Raw genomic sequence first — 19,874 nt, 5'->3', positions numbered from 1 at the left:
ACTTTAGAGAGTTAATCGTATGGCATCTACAACAATGTGTGTCTGAATCAATTTTCCTTTTAACTTCCTTTTTTTTTTTAAAACAAATTTTTAAAAAATTCTTATTAACTCTGGCATTGCAAATAGACACGCTGTAATATTTCAAAAAACGCAATAATGCACTTGGCATGAAATTATCACCACCTGCGACGGCCAAATTGGCAGTGCCTTCTCCCTCCATTTGTCATTGAGATTGAGACAAACAACATTATTATTATTATAACCATCTATCTAAGGCTGGCTTGCTATCGTGTAATCTCATTCATGGGACAATACCAAAATCTAGAGACGCCCTAAAGGAGTCAATAAAATAGTATAGTAAAATAAAAGGGGGGTAAAAATGACTAATATATACTGTCTTGGATCGTTTATAAGAGTCTTTTTTTTACCTTCCTTTATTCTACTATACATTTCATGGGACAAGTTGTTTTGTTGATTCGTCAACTCAAAACTACAAAATATTGAAATCAACAGGATCAGATCTTAAGCAATTTTTTCTTTTCTTCATTCTTTTTTTTTTTTCTTTTTGTTATATCCGACTTGTATTACTATTTTTTTTTAACTTTTTTTTTTTTGGTTTGTTTTTTTAACTCTCTCGAATTCACCATAGTTGAAAATCAAAACAAATTCGTTCCAATTTTTTTTTTTTTTGGTTTGTTTTTTTAACTCTCTCGAATTCACCATAGTTGAAAATCAAAACAAATTCGTTCCAATTTTTTTTTTTTTGGTTTGTTTTTTTAACTCTCTCGAATTCACCATAGTTGAAAATAAAAACAAATTCGTTCCAATTTTTTTTTTTTTGGTTTGTTTTTTTAACTCTCTCGAATTCACCATAGTTGAAAATCAAAACAAATTCGTTCCAATTTTTTTTTTTTTGGTTTTTTTTTTTAACTCTCTCGAATTCACCATAGTTGAAAATCAAAACAAATTCGTTCCAATTTTTTTTTTTTTGGTTTGTTTTTTTTAACTCTCTCGAATTCACCATAGTTGAAAATCAAAACAAATTCGTTCCAATTTTTTTTTTTTTGGTTTGTTTTTTTAACTCTCTCGAATTCACCATAGTTGAAAATCAAAACAAATTCGTTCCAATTTTTTTTTTTTTGGTTTGTTTTTTTTAACTCTCTCGAATTCACCATAGTTGAAAATCAAAACAAATTCGTTCCAATTTTTTTTTTTTTGGTTTGTTTTTTTAACTCTCTCGAATTCACCATAGTTGAAAATCAAAACAAATTCGTTCCAATTTTTTTTTTTTTGTTTGTTTTTTTAACTCTCTCGAATTCACCATAGTTGAAAATCAAAACAAATTCGTTCCAATTTTTTTTTTTTTGGTTTGTTTTTTTAACTCTCTCGAATTCACCATAGTTGAAAATCAAAACAAATTCGTTCCAATTTTTTTTTTTTGGTTTGTTTTTTTAACTCTCTCGAATTCACCATAGTTGAAAATCAAAACAAATTCGTTCCAATTTTTTTTTTTTTGGTTTGTTTTTTTAACTCTCTCGAATTCACCATAGTTGAAAATCAAAACAAATTCGTTCCAATTTTTTTTTTTTGGTTTGTTTTTTTAACTCTCTCGAATTCACCATAGTTGAAAATCAAAACAAATTCGTTCCAATTTTTTTTTTTTTGGTTTGTTTTTTTAACTCTCTCGAATTCACCATAGTTGAAAATCAAAACAAATTCGTTCCAATTTTTTTTTTTTTTGGTTTGTTTTTTTAACTCTCTCGAATTCACCATAGTTGAAAATCAAAACAAATTCGTTCCAATTTTTTTTTTTTGGTTTGTTTTTTTAACTCTCTCGAATTCACCATAGTTGAAAATCAAAACAAATTCGTTCCAATTTTTTTTTTTTTGGTTTGTTTTTTTAACTCTCTCGAATTCACCATAGTTGAAAATCAAAACAAATTCGTTCCAATTATTTTTTTTTTGGTTTGTTTTTTTAACTCTCTCGAATTCACCATAGTTGAAAATCAAAACAAATTCGTTCCAATTTTTTTTTTTTTGGTTTGTTTTTTTAACTCTCTCGAATTCACCATAGTTGAAAATCAAAACAAATTCGTTCCAATTTTTTTTTTTTTGGTTTGTTTTTTTAACTCTCTCGAATTCACCATAGTTGAAAATCAAAACAAATTCGTTCCAATTTTTTTTTTTTTAAATCCATGTGAACTCGAGAGAGTAAAAATTATTTTTCGTATCATGAACATTTTTCTCCCCATTATCTTTTTTTTTTATTATCATCTTGTCTTGGTGGTTTTAACTTGTTTTCTTGTCCTCTTCGGGGCACACCATCAATAATTTCTGTAATACTTCTGTCATCTTGTCTGTAAACAGAAAAAAAAGTGAAACAATGATTTTTTTTAAAAAAGTGAATAAATAATAATATCATTTTTCAAAACATCGTTTGGCATCATTGGACAATATAATAATTTTTTATTTTTTTTAAAATTACGCCCTTCCGCCACGACATCATAAGATATCATCGCCTAGGCATTACACGAAGGAATATAGATAATTCATCAAACAAGATGTCTAATGTCAACAGGAATCACCCATGTTGTCCAAGTGAGCAAATTGGGGGTTAATAAGGAGAAAAACGAAAGTACCTGAAGCGGGGCTCGAACCCAGGACCTTCCAGGTCATAGTGCAATACCTTAACCACTCGGCCACTTCGCCCCCGCAATATAATAAATGCATAAAATAAACCTCTGTGTCTAAATAAAAAGCTCAGTGGTTAAGGCATTGCACTGTGACCCGGAAGGTCCTGGGTTCGAGCCAGTCCCGCTTCAGTTTTTTCCTTGGGCAAGATTATTAAACCCCAATTTGCTCACTTGGACAACATGGGTGATTCCTGTTGACATCAGACATCTTGTTTGATGAATTATTTATATATTCCTTCATGGAATGCCGAGGCTACAATATCTTATGATGTCGTGGCGGAAGGGCACAATTTAAAAAAAAACAACATTTGAGGTCAATATCATAAGCATGTGTGTTGTATATAAAAAGTAGTAAAAAGTAGTAGTAGTCCTACAGAGCCATTAGGTCCAAGAAGCCGGAATGTATCCCAGTTTCGATAGCACGAAATGGACAATAGCAATTGCTTGCTACCCTTTGCTTAGGATGCTTGTCAATTGCAAAGTACTTCTAACAGACCCAGCTACCCAATCAATCACTGCTGGGTGGACAGAAGGGGTCATCATCATCATCATCATTATCATCGCTATCATTATCATCACCATCATCATATCTACACCCAGGATTGATCTCGACCCCTTTGCGTGTGAAGTGAGTAAACGCTCTACCAATTGAGCGATCGGGACCCCCTTTAGTAAATAATAATAATACTAATAATGAAATTTATTTATATTGCGCCCACTCCTCTATACAATAAAGCTCTAGGTGCATAACAATAACTTCAACCCTTTCAAAATATAAGAAGATATAAGTAAACTGGCAAGGTGACGGCAAACGTTGGATGTCTCTCAATCCTTGGGTTTTTATACAAAGAAAGAAACAGAAAAAAAAAAAAAAAAAAATAAGAAAGAGAAAGAAAAAAAAAAAAAAGAAAGAGGAAGAAAAAAAAAGAAGAAAGAGGAAGAAAAAAAAAGAAGAAAGAGGAAGAAAAAAAAAGAAAGAAAGAAGAAGGGGAAAAAAAAAAAAGAAGAAAGAAGAAGGGAGAAAAAAAAATAAGAAAGAAGAAGAAAGAAAAAAAAAATAAGAAAGAAGAAGAAAAAAAAAATAAGAAAGAGAAAGAAAAAAAAAATAAGAAAGAGAAAGGAAAAAAAATTAGAAAGAGGAAGAAAAAAAAAATTAAAAAAAGGGAAAGAAAAAAATAAGAAAGAGGAAGAAAAAAAAATAAGAAAGAGGAAGAAAAAAAAATAAGAAAGAGGATGAAAAAAAAAAAAATAAGAAAGAGGAAAAAAAAAACAAAAAAATAAGAAAGAGGAAAAAAAAAAAAAATAAGAAAGAGGAAGAAAACAAAATAAGAAAAAGGAAGAAGAAAAAAAAAAAAAGAGGAAGAAAAAACAAAAAAATAAGAAAGAGGAAGAAGAAAAAAATAAGAAGAAAGAGAAAGAAAAAAAAAAATTAAGAAGAGGAAGGAAAAAAAATCACTCGGAGCACGTTTAAACGTTGGATGTCTCTCAATCCTGAGGTTAAAAATAATCTTAAAAGAAGAAGAAAAAAACCCTTGGAGCAAATTTGGTGGACATTGCTCAAGTGTGTTTGTGTACTCACCCATGAAGTTGTCAAAGGCCTTGGGTTTGGACTGCCATTTGATGAGTATCAGATAGACTGGAACTCCAGTACAGATGATGGCCAGACCAATACCTGGTAATGGGGGAAGAATGGAGATGTGATGATAGTGATGATGATGAAGATGATGATGGTGGTGGTGGTGATAGTGATGATGGTGGTGGTGATAGTGATGATGATGGTGATGATGGTGGTGGTGATAGTGATGATGATGGTGGTGATAGTGATGATGGTGGTGATGATGGTGGTGGTGGTGATGATAGTGATGATGATGATGATGATGATGATGGTGGTGGTGATAGTGGTGGTGGTGATGATGGTGGTGGTGGTGATAGTGATGATGATGATTATGGTGATGATGATAGTGATGATAGTGATGATGATGATGATGATGATGATGATAGTGATGATGATGACGATGATGATGATAGTGATGATGATAATGATGATGATGTGACGATGATGACAACGACGACGACGGAGACTTCTATAAGTTCTATAACCTACCAGTTTCCGTGGGGCTGGCGTACAAGGGAAGAATGACGAGGTAGACAGTGACTATCGTATAGATGATGGGCCAGACAAGTGCGACCTGGAAAGAGGAAAAGTCGTGAAACGAACAACATGAATTTACATATTCATATTCATAAAATCAGATATAGAAGAGTCAACCAAGTCATTGATCACATGATTTGTTACAGTCCAATGATTGGATATTTCTTGACAAGGTAAACAGCACACTGCTTTGTTTATGATGAAAGTTGTAAACATACCCATTTGTCAAGTTGAACAAAAGGAGCAATCGTGATGTTAGATATCCACTAAATGTGTTCAAAGCGCTTTACAAAGGGTCCCTGACCAACAGCAACACGTAACATGTAGAAAGAGACATTACGCCTGATAGGCGATAATACAATTTTTTTCCGACAGAGTCAATGCTGTTGACAGTCAGGTACTCATTTTACACCTGAGTATGGTGAGAGAATGTGAGTAAAGAATCTTTTCCAAGGACTCAACTATGCGCCGCCGAGCGAGGCTAGAACCCAGGACCTTCCAATCCGAAAGCGCTTGCCATACCACAAGACCACATAACCATACGAAAAAGTTCAAAAGTTGTGAACATTTTTCACTATTCGGGTCACTGAGCACATTTTGCAATGTGACCTGTGACCTCGAGCACATGAAAAGGTAATATACAGACCTGCTTAGTATAAATGCATAGAAAAATACGAATTTTTGGCTCTAGCAACAGAGCTGCATGGGTCTCTTTGACTCAATATATCTTGTTGAAAAGGAAAGTTTATCTTCTTAGATAGAACCTATATACAGGACTTTGGAGCATGTTTGGGCCATGCTGAGAGCAAATTGTTTATTCCTAAAGCTATTTAAAGTGAATTTTTCTTCTTTTTTTTTCCCCTTTGGAAACTACGAATTTTTTAAAATTTCAAGTTGGCAGCTCTGAATATAGATCATCCCCATTACCAGCATCAACTGTTTTTTGAATTCCTGACTAAAATAGACCTGTAAATGAGCTCTATAAAAATTAACTGAAACTCTTCGGAATTCGAAGAGGAAAAATACGTAGAATCAAAATGAAAGGTAAACAGCAAGCTCGCTTGAGATAAACAATGGCAGAAAACTAATCTGAGCGGGAATTAATTAGGCTACTTACAATTGTTCCTTATAATAAGGTACCCAATCAGTGAAGAAACTAGAAATGGTGAATCAGTTTGTTTACAATGTGAGGCAATCGAGATGTGCTTGTAGCAATCATTACTTTCGATTTGAAGGTGTCTACATAACGCACTTCCGACATTCGTATTTTACTTTTTCATACTTTTACTTCCCACCAGGTAAATGTGATCAATTTTGGCTTAGGCAAAACAGTGAAATTTATCGCTCAGCGGCTCAGTTAAAATTAACTACCATTGGGATCACAACAGGTTTGGAAGAAGAAAAAATAATTTCACGAAGGCTGTGTGAAAATACACCAGGATGTGTTCAGACACGGCTTAGCCTTGGCACTATATCTATCGTTAATATAAACGGCCCATGAACTATGCGTAGCGCTGTGGAACATTCCTAATTACTTTACGGTCATTCGACTACAATTCATTAATTCTTTCTTTCTTTCCTTTTAAAAATATTTGAATTTGACGAATTGACTGATTTCAGTTAATTGACTGAGAATTTACAGGTCTATTATTATTATTATTATTATTATTATTATTATTATTATTATTATTGTTGTTGTTATCATTATTACTCAAAAAAATACCTTGATAGGACGGGGCATGTTGGGCCTCTCCCACCTCAAGTACAAGAGCACGACAATGGCCATCCCGATGGAGAGCCAGGTGGCAAAACCCACGTAGGTGATGAGGGCGTAGATGTCCGAAGAAGCCAGATACAACAAGGAGAGGAGGCCCTGAAAATAATGAAAAATTGAAAGAATTAGGGAACAGGCACTGGTATTGATGCTGTTGCGTTTTGGAAAAAAAAAATGCTCACAACAACATCCACCAGCTGGATATAATGTACAAAACTTAGGTGTAACCTTGAGCGTTTATAGTCTGCCTGGAAAAAAATTTCATCATCATCATCATTGCCTTTTTCACCCTGGGTCAGGGTATAGGCCACAGACAAACAGTTTCCATCCTTCTCTATCCTGAGCTAACTTTTTTATCTCATTCCATGTCTTACCGCTTCTCTGTATATCAGCTTCTTTAATTCTTATCCATGTTCCTCGTGGCCTTCCCCATGATCTTCTGCCCTGAAGGTTCCAGTCCAATACTTTCTTTGTTATAGTGGAGTCATTCTTTCTAAGCGTGTGTCCAATCCACCTACATCGTCTTCTTCCTATTTCCTCTCCCACTGGTTTCTGCTGTGTTCTTTTCCATACTTCTTCATTATTCTATCCATCCATTTTATTCTGAGTAGCTTACGTATGCACCTGTTTATGAAAATCTGTACCCTCCTTAAACATGCCTGTGATGCGTTCCAAGTTTCACATCCATACAGTAGGACAGACTTCACGAAAAAAATTTAATGATAACTAATTATTAAAAATAATAACAAAGAGCTGAGTGACTTCAATTTCATTCCTTCTATAAAATAGATATCTGAAAATGTGTGTATGAAACAAGTGCCAAAAAACACCCCCAAAAAAATCATCAAAAACATCCTCAAAAAAATCATAAACTAAAATGCAATGTAATTATATTTCCATGTTAATTCGTTTATTGTTGTGCAGACAAAGGGTTCGTACCCGAAACATTCGTCTGTATTGTTCCCATCCGAAGCCTCTCCATTTTTACTCTTTCGTTAGTATTTTCATTCTCTATCACTGTGAACGAACATGAAAGACTTACCATGAAGAGACAGGCTGGCATAGGGGTGAGACGTTGGATTTGAACCATGCTGAGAATCTTGGGCATGTGACCTTCTCGGCCGCCTACGTAGAACAATCTGGAATTGGGAGAAAATAGAAAACGATATACACTGGTGGGTCTTTGGTTCGAATCTGGTGTAGAATGAATGCGTACCAGGCTAGGACTTCCTATAGATGTCGTTGGTACCAGGCCATACGGCTATGTGGTCTAGTGGCATGAATAACACTTGCCGGTGGACCTACAGGTTCTGGGTTCGAGTCCCGATCTGAGCAGTGCGTATTCGAGTCCTTGGAAAAGGCTCTTTACTCATATTCTCTCATCCTACTAAGGTGTAAAATGAGTACCTGGGCGTTAACAGAGTTGTTTCCGTCAGGGGAAAAGTTGTGATATCGTCTAAGAGGAGTCATGTCTTGTCTTATATGTTAAGTGTTGCTGTTGGCTTGGGATCCCTTGTAAAGTGCTTTGAGCACTTTGAATGGATTTCGCTGGTTTGTGATTCACATCACCATGTCAATCATCCCCAAAAAAGGCTAGTTATAAAGAGTTTTCATGTATACAATATTTGTCGATGTTGTGGTGGTGGTGGTTGTGGCAGTGGTGATGATGATGATGATGATGATGATGATGATGATGATGACAGTAATGACAATGATGATGAGGATAAAAACGTTGATAATTATAATATCATTTACTGACATTAAATAAGTTGTCCCATCAAAAGACAAAACACTGGAAATATTTTGAATCAATATGTAGATGATAATGATGATGATGATGACGACAACGATGATGCTGACGACAACGACGATGATGATGATGATGATGATAGCATGGCTTAACACAGCTATATCACATTACATAAGAGCTGTTCCACTTTAAATATGACATTTAAAAAAAAAAAAAAAAACAATCTTGAATGTCCATACCTGGAGGTGGTGAAGAGAATACCGTTGACGCCTCCAAAGGTCGAGAGTGACACAAAGACTGGCATGATCCACCACATGACACCATACAGACGCTTGGAGAACATCTAGGGGGTGGAGGGAAATGTGTGAGGGAATTTATTTTAACACTTGGAAAGTTTCTATTATTATTATTATTATTATTATTATTATTATTATTGTTATTATTATTATTATTATTATTATTTTTTTATTATTATTATTATCATTATTGTTGTTGTTGTTGTTATTGTTATTATTACTAGTGTGATGATGATGATAATGATGATTCATTATTATTATTAGTAGTAATAGTAGTATCGTTTTTATTATTATTATTATTATTATTATTATTATTATTATTATTATTATTATTATTATTATTATTATTATTATCATTATTATTATTATTATTATTATTATTACTATTATTATTATTATTATTATTATTATTACTATTATTATTATTATTATTATTATCATTATCATTATTATTATTATTATTATTATTATTATTATTATTATTATTATTATTATTATTATTATTATTATTATTATTAAAAATAAGATGATGGTGATAATGATGATGATTGTGATGTTAAATTTTGACAACAACAACGACAATGACGACAATGACAACTTACAACAGCGACGGCAGCGCCACCCAAGATCTCATTGGGGCTGACAGTGGTAAAGTAGGCAATGTTGGTGGTGGTGGTGATGATGATGAGTGTAGTGGTGGTGATGATGATGCTGATGGTGATGATGATGGTGGCGCTAATGACAAACAACAACAACTTACGACAGCGACGGCAGCGCCACCCAAGATCTCATTGGGGCTGACAGTAGTAAAGTAGGCAATGTTGGTGGTGACGTAGACAGAGGTCACCAAGATGATGGAGATCCAGATGGCCTTGGGAAGATTCCTGGACACGAAAGGAATTGAAACATTTGTATTTAGTTTTTAGGGGGTAGCGTGGCTCAGCGGTACGCTAGTAGTAGTAGTAGTAGTAGTAGTAGTAGTAGTAGTAGTAGTAGTAGTAGTGGTAGTAGTAGTAGTAGTAGTAGTAGTAGTAGTAGTTAGTGAGTAGTAGTAGTAAGTATAGTGTAGTAGTAGTTAGTAGTAGTATGTAGTAGTAGTAGTAGTATAGTGTAGTAGTAGTAGTAGTAGTAGTAGTAGTAGTAGTAGTAGTAGTAGTAGTAGTGTAGTAGTAGTAGTAGTAGTAGTAGTTGTAGTAGTAGTAGTAGTGTAGTAGTAGTAGTAGTAGTAGTAGTTAGTAGTAGTAGTAGTAGTAGTGTATAGTAGTAGTAGTGTAGGTAGTAGTTAGTAGTAGTAGTAGTAGTGTAGTAGTAGTAGTAGTAGTATGATAGTAGTATGTATGTATAGTATGGTAGTAGTAAGTAGTAGTTAGTAGTAGTAGTGTATAGAGTAGTTAGTTAGTAGTAGTAGTATAGTAGTAGTAGTAGTTAGTAGTAGTAGTATGTAGTAGTAGTAAGTAGTAGATAGTAGTTGTAGTAGTAGTATGTAGTAGTAGTAGTAGTAGTAGTGTATAGTAGTAGTAGTAGTAGTAGTAGTAGTAGTAGTAGTTAGTAGTAGTAGTATAGTAGTAGTAGTAGTAGTAGTATTAGTAGTAGTATAGTAGTAGTAGTAGTAGTAGTAGTAGTAGTAGTAGTTAGTAGTAGTAGTAGTAGTGTAGTAGTAGTGAGTAGTAGTAGTGTAGTAAGTAGTAGTAGTGTAGTGTAGTAGTAGTAGTAGTAGTAGTAGTAGTAGTAGTAGTAGTAGTAGTAGTAGTAGTAGTAAGTAGTTAGTAAGTAGTTGTAGTATGTAGTAGTAGTAGAGTTAGAAGTAGTATAGTGTAGTATGTTCAGTAATTTAGAGTGTCAAGTGTAGTCAGATAGTCTGAAGTTCATCATCACATTTGTTGATGGTTTCAAGTTTTGTCTCTTGGCAATCTAGTACGAGGTGGTTTGCATCTTGTGGTGCTTGGTTGCACTTTGGGCATGTTGGTGATTCTTGGAGCCCCCATTTGTGCATGTTGGCAGCTGTTCTTGTACGTTTTGACCGTAGTCTATTTGCAGGTACCCAGTATTTTCTTGGTTGATCCTGTAGACCTGGGAGACTTTTACAGGGATTTTACAGCGGTACGGTCTTTGCTTCATACCCGAAAGGTATCGAGTTCATTCGATCACCCGCTGCTGCGCTGTGTAGCCTTGAGCAAGTCACTTTACCCTAGCTTAATTTGCAGCGGTGCACTGCAGATGACGCCTGGGTTATTCCAGTCTTCCCTTATAATAGACCCTAGAGACAAATTTACCCTCTAAACTCAAACTACTCATCGAATTCAAACTTAAGGTGATATAATTCCCCATCAACACAGTTCTTTACACGAATCAACAAGATCCGCTTTCCTACAAAGAACAAAACAAAGTAGAAGTGAGATGACAGTCATCTGATCGTGTAAGTTTTGTAATCCAAAATTGTCAGCAGAAAATAAATTTTCCCAATCTTATTTTGTATTCTAAAGATATGATTTTTTTTCAGCCAGACCAAATCGAGACAAAAACAGATAAAGTCGGGACGATTGGCATGTCTGATCTATATATGTGACCCCTCGTCTCAAAACGGTATTATGTCGGGATGGACCAGATACTAAAAAGTCAAATTATAGTTAAAATGGTCAAAAATATGAAACGTTGGTATTTAGCACAGTAAAATCTGATATTCCTTCTCCCCTATAAAGCATTTAAACTCAACTTAAACATGATATATCTGGCGGCTACAAATTCCATTTTCAGCATCTTAATCATCCTGACTTAATACCGTTTTGAGACGAGGGGTCAACTAAATGGGCTTGTAGTGTAGTCATCACAGTGTTATACAGATATATAATGCATGGGAAACAACCCCGTATAAATTATCATCCTATTGATCTAATCAGCCATATTATTGAGTTGTGTCCCTTGATCAGCAGATTGCTGTTACTGTCCGATCGTGGCCTTCAAGTGGAATCAACAGCAGAATCATTGGCTTACATTTCTGTTCTCGACCGAGGCGGTTTGACGTGGCCAACTGATTATGCTGTTGAAATCATGACACACATTTTTAAAATTTTTCAGTTCTTGATTGGCAATCATGATCATGAACAGCGTCTGCTTTCAAACACCAATCAGAGATTTCTTTTAATGAAACTCACTCTGCAAAGGCTTTCTGATTTAGAATTATTGGGGAAAAATTGTGATATTTGTAACACAGATCTGCTCGACGTTGTTCACAGATTCTGCAAACCAGCTGTCAACATTTTCCTCAACAATTACTCCAAGATGTTCACAGATAAGGCAACAACATCAAAGAACAAAAGGAAGCTTCAAACTCTTACGAAAAGAGCATAGGTCATCTTCTTTTCCTTCTCATTATTGGATAAGACTGGAGGCACATGTTTCAGACAACCATCGGGTTTAGATTCCTGCAGAGCTCACTACGTATGTGGGGTATGTAAGGGCTGCCCATTTTATATATCAATCGCCAGCTCCATGCCACATGTGTCTCCATGTCAAGTCCAACTCTATGTTTTCTCATTCCTTTTCCTTCTTATTACCATAAAATCACATCTCTTTGTTTATTGTCATCACTGTTGCATATTCTTTTTAGGATTAACAATTGACCAGTATGTACATATCAACATTATGTATACATTTACAGAAATTATAATAGATATATAGTGTCTGCAGATTGAACTCTGTGGAACCTGTAGGTATCCAACTGATTTTTTTGAGTTCCAAGCTGCACTGATGAGCTGTTGAACAGCGAAACACTATATTTTTATAGTCAATCTATAGTTTATATATAGTGTCTGCAGATTGAACTTCTTGCGTTTCGTGCCCAATAATTATCATTGACGGAGCAAGGTAATGTTTTGTTTATTTTATTTTTTATATTAGTATTAGCCTACTATTGCCCATATTACAATTAAAATTTTGAATGAAATAAAGAATTTAAAAGAGCATATTATTCTTGTACAATTCTTTTTTTATGAGAAATAAAATCGACTTGTATTTTTTGTTAGGACTTGAGATCCAGTGTGTAGTACAGCGAAATAGTAATGAATTGGTGTGTGTTGTATGCGAGTGGAAAAAAATAATTCATGCCAATTATTTCTTCTTAACCATGCCAAATATAACTAGCATGGTTTGGGGGGGGGGGGGAGGTAATTTTTTTGTCGTGTTATTTATAAACTGTTAAAAGTAAGCATAATATAATAATGTGAAAATGAAGTGTAAAAAAGTGGTTTGCTATAAATTTCAATGACAAAAGTAAATGATCTTATTATAAATCTTCGCAATCGTTATCGTCGAAGTCCAAGAAAAATGGAAGTCGGGTTGATATAGGATCATTTGCATCGGCAAAATGAGTTTGAATGGAAAATAAATGCTAATCAACGAAATCAATAATTAATAAACATCTATTTTCTAAGGAAAGTCGTTAAATAATGCATATCGAATTTTTTAAAATCTGGGTTTCCTAAAAGTTGGCCACAAAAGTTCCAATCTGGAAAATCTATGTTTTTCCTGCCTCGCTTCACTGGTAACACACACAGCCGCCCGCTCGGCTCGCTGTCTCCTCTCTCTCACTTGTTATGATTTAGAGAGTGACGTCACTGTATCCAGTCTTGGGCCTCTAGTATAACGAAGGCCACGGTCCGATGGGGCATGGAGGTCAAAAGATTTAAATTTCTCGTGAAACACCAACGATATTGGGGTTTCCTTAGGAGACAGAATATAGATAGGGATATATAGGGGATAGATTAGTTAGATTCCAAGAGAAATAAATAAATTTGGTAATTAATTAAATGAGTGAATGAATGAATAAAATGAAGGAAAGTATAAATAAATAATGAATGAATGGATGGATGGATGGATGAATGAACGAATGAATGAACGAATTAATGAATGAACTACGAACGAATGAATGAGTGAGTGAGTGAGTGAGTGAGTGAGTGAGTGAGTGAGTGAGTGAGTGAGTGAGTGAGTGAGTGAATGAATGAATGAATGAATGAATGAATGAATGAATGAATGAATGAATGAATGAACGAACGAACGAACGAACGAACGAATGAATGAATGAATGAATGAATGAATGAATGAATAAAACTAAAGCTAAATCAATTTCAATCAGACTTACTTGTAGGGGTCTTTCAGTTCTTCAATGACGAAGTTCAGATAGTTCCTGAAAAGAGGCAAAAATAATAAAATCATCATCATCATCAACATCATTATTATTATGATTATCATCATCATCATCATCATCATCATCATCATCATCATCATCATCAATGATCATCAATGATCATCATCGTCGGCTGTATATTATTATTATTAATATTATTATTATCATCATCATCATCAGTATTATTATTATTATTATTATTATTATTATTATTATTATATTATTATTATTATTATTATTATTATTATTATTTTTATTATTATTAATATTATTATTATTATTATTAATATTATTGTCGTTGTTGTTGTTCAATCTCTCGTTTTTGCTTAAAATGCAATATGTGTCGCTGCCACTTAGGTAAAAAAGAAAAAAGAAAAAAAAGAAAGAAAAAAACCGAAAAAAAAAAAACACGATTCCCAATTCGTTACCGCTCTCAGTAAGAACCGCTCACTGCACTGACACACATGCACACACAAAACACACACACACACACACACACACACACACAAACAACACACACGACCTGCGGAAAGCTGCCGACACGCAATGCATACTATTCTCAAGAACAGCAAAGGCAAGGTTACGCACGGCCAATTTCTAATTATTTTCCCTCACTCAGTTCGATTCACGCCCCACTTGCGTCCTCCGTCCGTCCCACTCCCCGCCCGCCCGCTCGCCTCATATATATACGTCACTCATTCATTTGATTGGTCAATACAAATATGGTAGTTACCGCCAAATATGGGATATTATGACGTTGAAGTGATGGTGGCTATTTTTAGCGATTTCCGTTCCCGTCTGCTGCTATGTTGGGACAAGCCGTTAGGTTTTGAGAAGGATTAAAAGCCCCAACGCACCTGTTGACACTCCAATCCCGGGATTTTCTTGATTTAAAAGCTATAAATTTCACCTGCAACAGTATTTTTATTACTATTATTATTTTTTTATTTATTTTTTTTTGTACCATTTTAGTGTCTTGTAAATCTCATTCATCCCAATTTGGATTTATTTTTATTATTTTATTTATCAAATTTGGCTGGCGGGTGTCGTGCGTATTATACTTAAACACATAGCATGAATGATTATCACATATTTATTTATTCATTCATTCATTCATCTTTATTTATTCATCCATTCCTTTAGCTATTATCTATTCATTCGTTTACTCATCAATATATTTATTCACTCCATTTATTAATCAGTATAATTTGATGGTCAGCTCTAACACGCAACCTAGGATAATATAGGAACCAAAAGAGTGGAGGGTTTGATGTCACGAGTTTTTCTAATTAATTGAGCCTTTATATAGCGCAATATTCACTAAACGTGCTCAAAGCGCTTTACAAGGGGTCCCTAGCCAACAGCAACATTTAACATTTCATGACGGGACACGCCATATATTACAATTTTTAACGGACAGAGACAACGCTGTTGATGGAGGTACTCACTTTACACCTGAGTACGGTGAGATAATGCGGGTAAATAGCCTTCTCCGAGGACTCAACTAGCCGCCGAGGGAGGCTCGAACCCAGGACCTTTCCGATCCGAAAGAGAGTCTCATACCAATAGACCACATAGCCGACTTTTATTCCCTATCATTATATTTGAATCACCGACGTGTTCAATACTCTTCAACAGTCGTAACGTCACTTCCTTCCTAATGACGTATGGTAACTTAGTAACACTGGCTCTAAACTATCGGAACAATGGCGGACGCCCGTATGAAATATTTCTCCGGCGAGCATAAAAGCGTATCCAGAGGAAAAAAATACACATACATTTGATCATGTTTTGACTTTTACTTTTACACATTCTGATCACAAGGCATATGAAAAGTTCTAGCCAGCATGAAAAATAAAAAGGAATGATTTTCTTTGTTTAGAACCAAGATGGCCGCTGTTGCTGGGAGGCGTGACATCAGACTATTGAATCGTATTTAGCAGGACTTCGCCGAGGTCCCAGATTTGAGAGTTTGTTGTTTTTTATTTTATTTTTTTTTTTGTTTGTTTTTTTTTTTTCCAAGATGAGGGTCATTTAAATCGATCGATATTTTTGAAGGACTAGTTATCTGTTCTGGCCAATTTTTTTAACGTTTTATTTATTTATTTATTTATTTATTTATTTATTTATTTATTTATTTATTTATTTATTTATTTATTTATTTTGTTTTTTCTTCCCATAGTACGGCAGATTAGATAATATGGTGCGTTGGTTTGAGAGTATTTTTCATTCCGACACCGGTGATAACGATTTTATCGAACACGACGAATTAATCTGATAACAAAATATAACATGGTGGCTATTTTTATCTTGACACAAAAAACGGGCGTGCAAGAGAACTGTGGTTGCGTATTGATTTACATCTAAAGAGAGAGGGGAAAGGTAGGGGGGCGGGGGGGGGAGGAGGACGAGGAGATAGAGATAGATAGATAGATAGATAGAGAGAGAGAGAGAGAGAGAGAGAGAGAGAGAGAGAGAGGGAGACGAGAGGGAGATAAGAGGGCGTGATGGAGAGAGATAGAGAGAGAGGTAGAGATGGAGAGAGTGAGAGGGGAGAAAGAGAGGAGAGGGAGATGGGGGGGGGGGGAAGAGAAGGAGCGAGAATGATGGAGATAGATAAATAGAGAAAGAGAGAGAGACACAGAGCGAGAGGGAAAGAGATAGAGAGAGAAAGAGAGAGAGAGAGAGAGAGAGAGAGAGAGAGAGAGAGAGAGAGAGAGAGAGAGAGAGAGAGTGTGTGTGTGTGTGCGCGCGCCTGCCCGTGAGAATACACTATGAAGACTGGATTTCCAAAATTATTTTAAACACACACACACGTACCTACACATGGAATTGACCCTAGATACAAATTTCTCGTATGGGATGAATAAAGGGAATTTTATTTTTTTCCCTAAATTTATGTTTGTTTCAGCGTCCTTGACATTTGACCTTTCGAACCAAAACGATCCCATTGTATCGGGAACCATTTTACTGTTACCGACCTGCCTGGTACTACGAAACATGCGTAGAATTACGAATTTTCGGCTCCACCTACTGGCCTGCTGCCTGCATACGCACCTTCTTTAACTCAATAGATTTTATGCGTTCGGCTAAGAAGCTCATAACATTGCCATCCGGAAGAATAACGGACCAACACACAAAACTGTGTGTATCCATAAACGTTTATACATTAATACAGTTCAGTGAGCATTACTCATAAACGCGGATGGCAAAAAAACAATAACAAAGACCTGAGTGACGTCATCTTCGAACTATCTATAAATTTTGTTGAAAAGGAAAGTTTTTTGTTCCGCATAACCTAAATCAGACATACCTAGCACTACGAAATATTCGTAGAAATGCGAATTTTTGGCTCTAGCTACAAAACAACATTCGCTTCTTTAGATTGACTCAATAAATCTTGTTGAAAAGGAAAGTTTAGTTCTTTAGAACCTATATTCAGAACTTTGAAGCATTTTTGGACCATGCTGAGAGGAAATCATTTATTTCTAAAGCTATTTATAGTGATTTTTACTTTTTTTTTTTTTTTTGTTCCCTTGGAAACTACGAATTTTGAAAATTTCAAGTTGGTAACTCTGCTATGTCAAGGATTTCGGAGCATTTTCGCATAAAATGATGAGGGCAAATTATTAATATTTGACGCTCGCTTTCGGATCGGAAGGTCCTGGGTTCGAACAGCCTCGCCCGGCGCAAAGTTGAGTTTAGTTCTTGGAAAAGGATCTTTACTCACATTCTCTTAAAATAATCAGTTGTAAAATGAGTACCTGGTCGTTAACAGCATTGTCACTGTCGGTTTAAAAAAAATATGTTATAGCGCCTGTCATGCGTCATGTCTCGTTCTACATGTTACGTGTTGTTGTTGGTCAGGGACCCCTTGTAAAGCGCTTTGAGTTCGTTTAGTGGATATTGCGCTATATAAATGATCTTTTTTGTTTTTTGTTTGTCTTTGGTAATTGTTTTTTTTTTTTTTTTTGTTTTTTTTTTTTTTTGGTTTGTTTATTATTATTATCTGTAAAGCTATCTGCTGTAGTTACTTCTCTCATTTCCTTCTAAAACTACGATTTAAAAAAAATTTAAGTTGACAGCTCTACTGTTAGATGACAAATAATATGCCGTATCAACGATAATAGGAAGGAATAGGACCTCACTCACTCACAAACAATCAATCCATCACACTACTTATGTATGTCTGTATGGCTGTGGGAACTGTACGAACTTGGGGGGCCAGTTAGTCTCTCTCTCTCTCTCTCTCTCTCTCTCTCTCTCTCTCTCTCTCTCTCTCTCTCTCTCTCTCTCTCTCTTTAATAATAATAATAATAATAATAATACTTTATTGCATCCCAAAAAGGAAATTTTTTGTACAGACGTGTTATAATTTACACATAAGATAACAATACAATGGAAATAGGATGTATATATATAAAAAAGGAGCAGCTCTATAACCAGAGCTGCGCTTTATAATATGAATAATTTCAACACTGTAAAATAGTTAAAACTGTCACTATAAATTGAAAATTGAAAAGATTGCAAAACAAATAAATTAATAAATTAATATTTATATTTTTAAAAAGTAAAAATGAGAAATAATTATATAAAATGATTATTGCTTGTTGTTATAAAGCCTAATACTGGACGGCAGAAAAGATTTTCGGTGTCTCTCTGTTTTCGTTGAAATAGAGAAAGGGCGACCACTTCTTTCTGACATAATAATTGATGGTCTTAGTGGATGATACTGGTCATTTAATATTTTAGTTATTTTATTTATACAAAATTTCTCGTATAAAAGATCTACATCGTCAACATCATTTATATAGAGTTTAATGGATTTTTTAATATTTGAATTTATTTTGTTCCTTTCCACTGCTAAGCAATTGCCTCCCCAAGCTGTTATACAAAATGACAAAACACTTTCGATTACTGCTCTATAAAATAATGTGCAGAGGGTTTTATCTATTCTAAACTGAGAGAGTTTCGATAAAAAATATGTACGTCTGCACATCTTATGTCTAATTATTTTCAAGTGTTCATCCCACTTGAGCCTGTCATCAATCGTTACACCAAGGTATTTGTAGTGAGGAACTCGCTGGACGAATTGGTCCTTTAATTTTAACGGTTCTATCGGTTCCTTCACTCTCCTAAAGTCAATCACTAGCTCATTTGTCTTGCTTATGTTAAGCTCTAGGTGGTGGGCATCACACCAAGACACAAATCTATCAATTTCTTGCCTATAAGCCACTTCGTTGCCATTTGTTATGAGGCCTTGAAGAGCGGTGTCATCTGCAAACTTTATTAAAGGTACACTCAGGTTTTGGCTTCTACAGTCATTCGTGTATATTGTGAATAATACAGGGGACAATACACAACCTTGAGGAGCGCCAGTATTTGTAGTTATACAGGAAGATTTGTTTTGCCCTAATTGAACATATTGTGCTCTCTCCGTAAGAAATTCGAGCACCCAAGCAATTATATACTTGTTTAAATTCAGACTAGTCAATTTTTGAACAACCAACTGAGGTTGCATTGTATTGAACGCTGAAGAAAAATCTGCAAAAAGCAATCTGCAATAGCTCCTAGCGTGATCTAGATGCCTGTAGATGTTGTTTGTAAACAGCAAAATGGCATCCTCTACGCCACGCCCTGGTTTGTAAGCAAATTGATGACTATCACTCAATGGCATAAACTGATTCCTAATTTTAACAAGAACAAGTTTTTCTAAAGATTTCATGACTATTGAAGTCAGTGCAACAGGTCTGAGATCGTTCATAGTTTCAAGTTTTTCTTTTTTTGGAACAGGAATAATTTTCGAAGTTTTCCAAATTTCAGGGATTGAAACGCATTGGAGGGACCAGTTAAAAATATGTGTATAAATGGGGGAAAGCTGGTGGGCACATTCTTTTAATAGTTTTCCTTTCAATCCATCCGGCCCAGCAGCCTTCCTCTCGTTTAGTTTCGAAAATACGAATCTCGTTTCCTCTTCACTGACCTCAACAGCCATTTCATCTTCCAAAGCCCTGTCTAATTTATGTT

General features: G+C 34.9%; 1 protein-coding gene across 9 annotated transcripts in view; it reads right to left on the bottom strand.

The window, feature by feature from the left end:
* Window positions 1-975: 975 nt before the first annotated feature.
* Window positions 976-19,874, bottom strand: part of LOC144980239 (large neutral amino acids transporter small subunit 2-like) — a 100,731-nt gene continuing 81,832 nt past the window's right edge. For all 9 annotated transcript variants that reach the window (XM_078927851.1, XM_078927853.1, XM_078927852.1 and 6 more), the window contains exons 5-12: window positions 13,803-13,847; window positions 9,426-9,549; window positions 8,609-8,712; window positions 7,662-7,758; window positions 6,569-6,718; window positions 4,798-4,882; window positions 4,273-4,365; window positions 976-2,357 (exon numbers count right to left, since the gene is read on the bottom strand). In XM_078927851.1, coding sequence (XP_078783977.1) covers window positions 2,290-2,357; window positions 4,273-4,365; window positions 4,798-4,882; window positions 6,569-6,718; window positions 7,662-7,758; window positions 8,609-8,712; window positions 9,426-9,549; window positions 13,803-13,847 — 766 coding nt within the window. In that variant the 3' untranslated portion in view covers window positions 976-2,289. The remainder of the gene's footprint in view (window positions 2,358-4,272; window positions 4,366-4,797; window positions 4,883-6,568; window positions 6,719-7,661; window positions 7,759-8,608; window positions 8,713-9,425; window positions 9,550-13,802; window positions 13,848-19,874) is intronic.

The sequence above is a fragment of the Berghia stephanieae genome, chromosome 9 (genome assembly GCF_034508935.2).
Source record: "Berghia stephanieae isolate SIO BIC M18660-M18661 chromosome 9, UCSD_Bste_1.3, whole genome shotgun sequence".
Taxonomy (NCBI): Eukaryota; Metazoa; Mollusca; class Gastropoda; order Nudibranchia; family Aeolidiidae; genus Berghia; species Berghia stephanieae.
The sequence above is the reverse complement of the archived record's forward strand: the minus strand, read 5'-3'. Positions and strand labels throughout refer to the sequence as shown.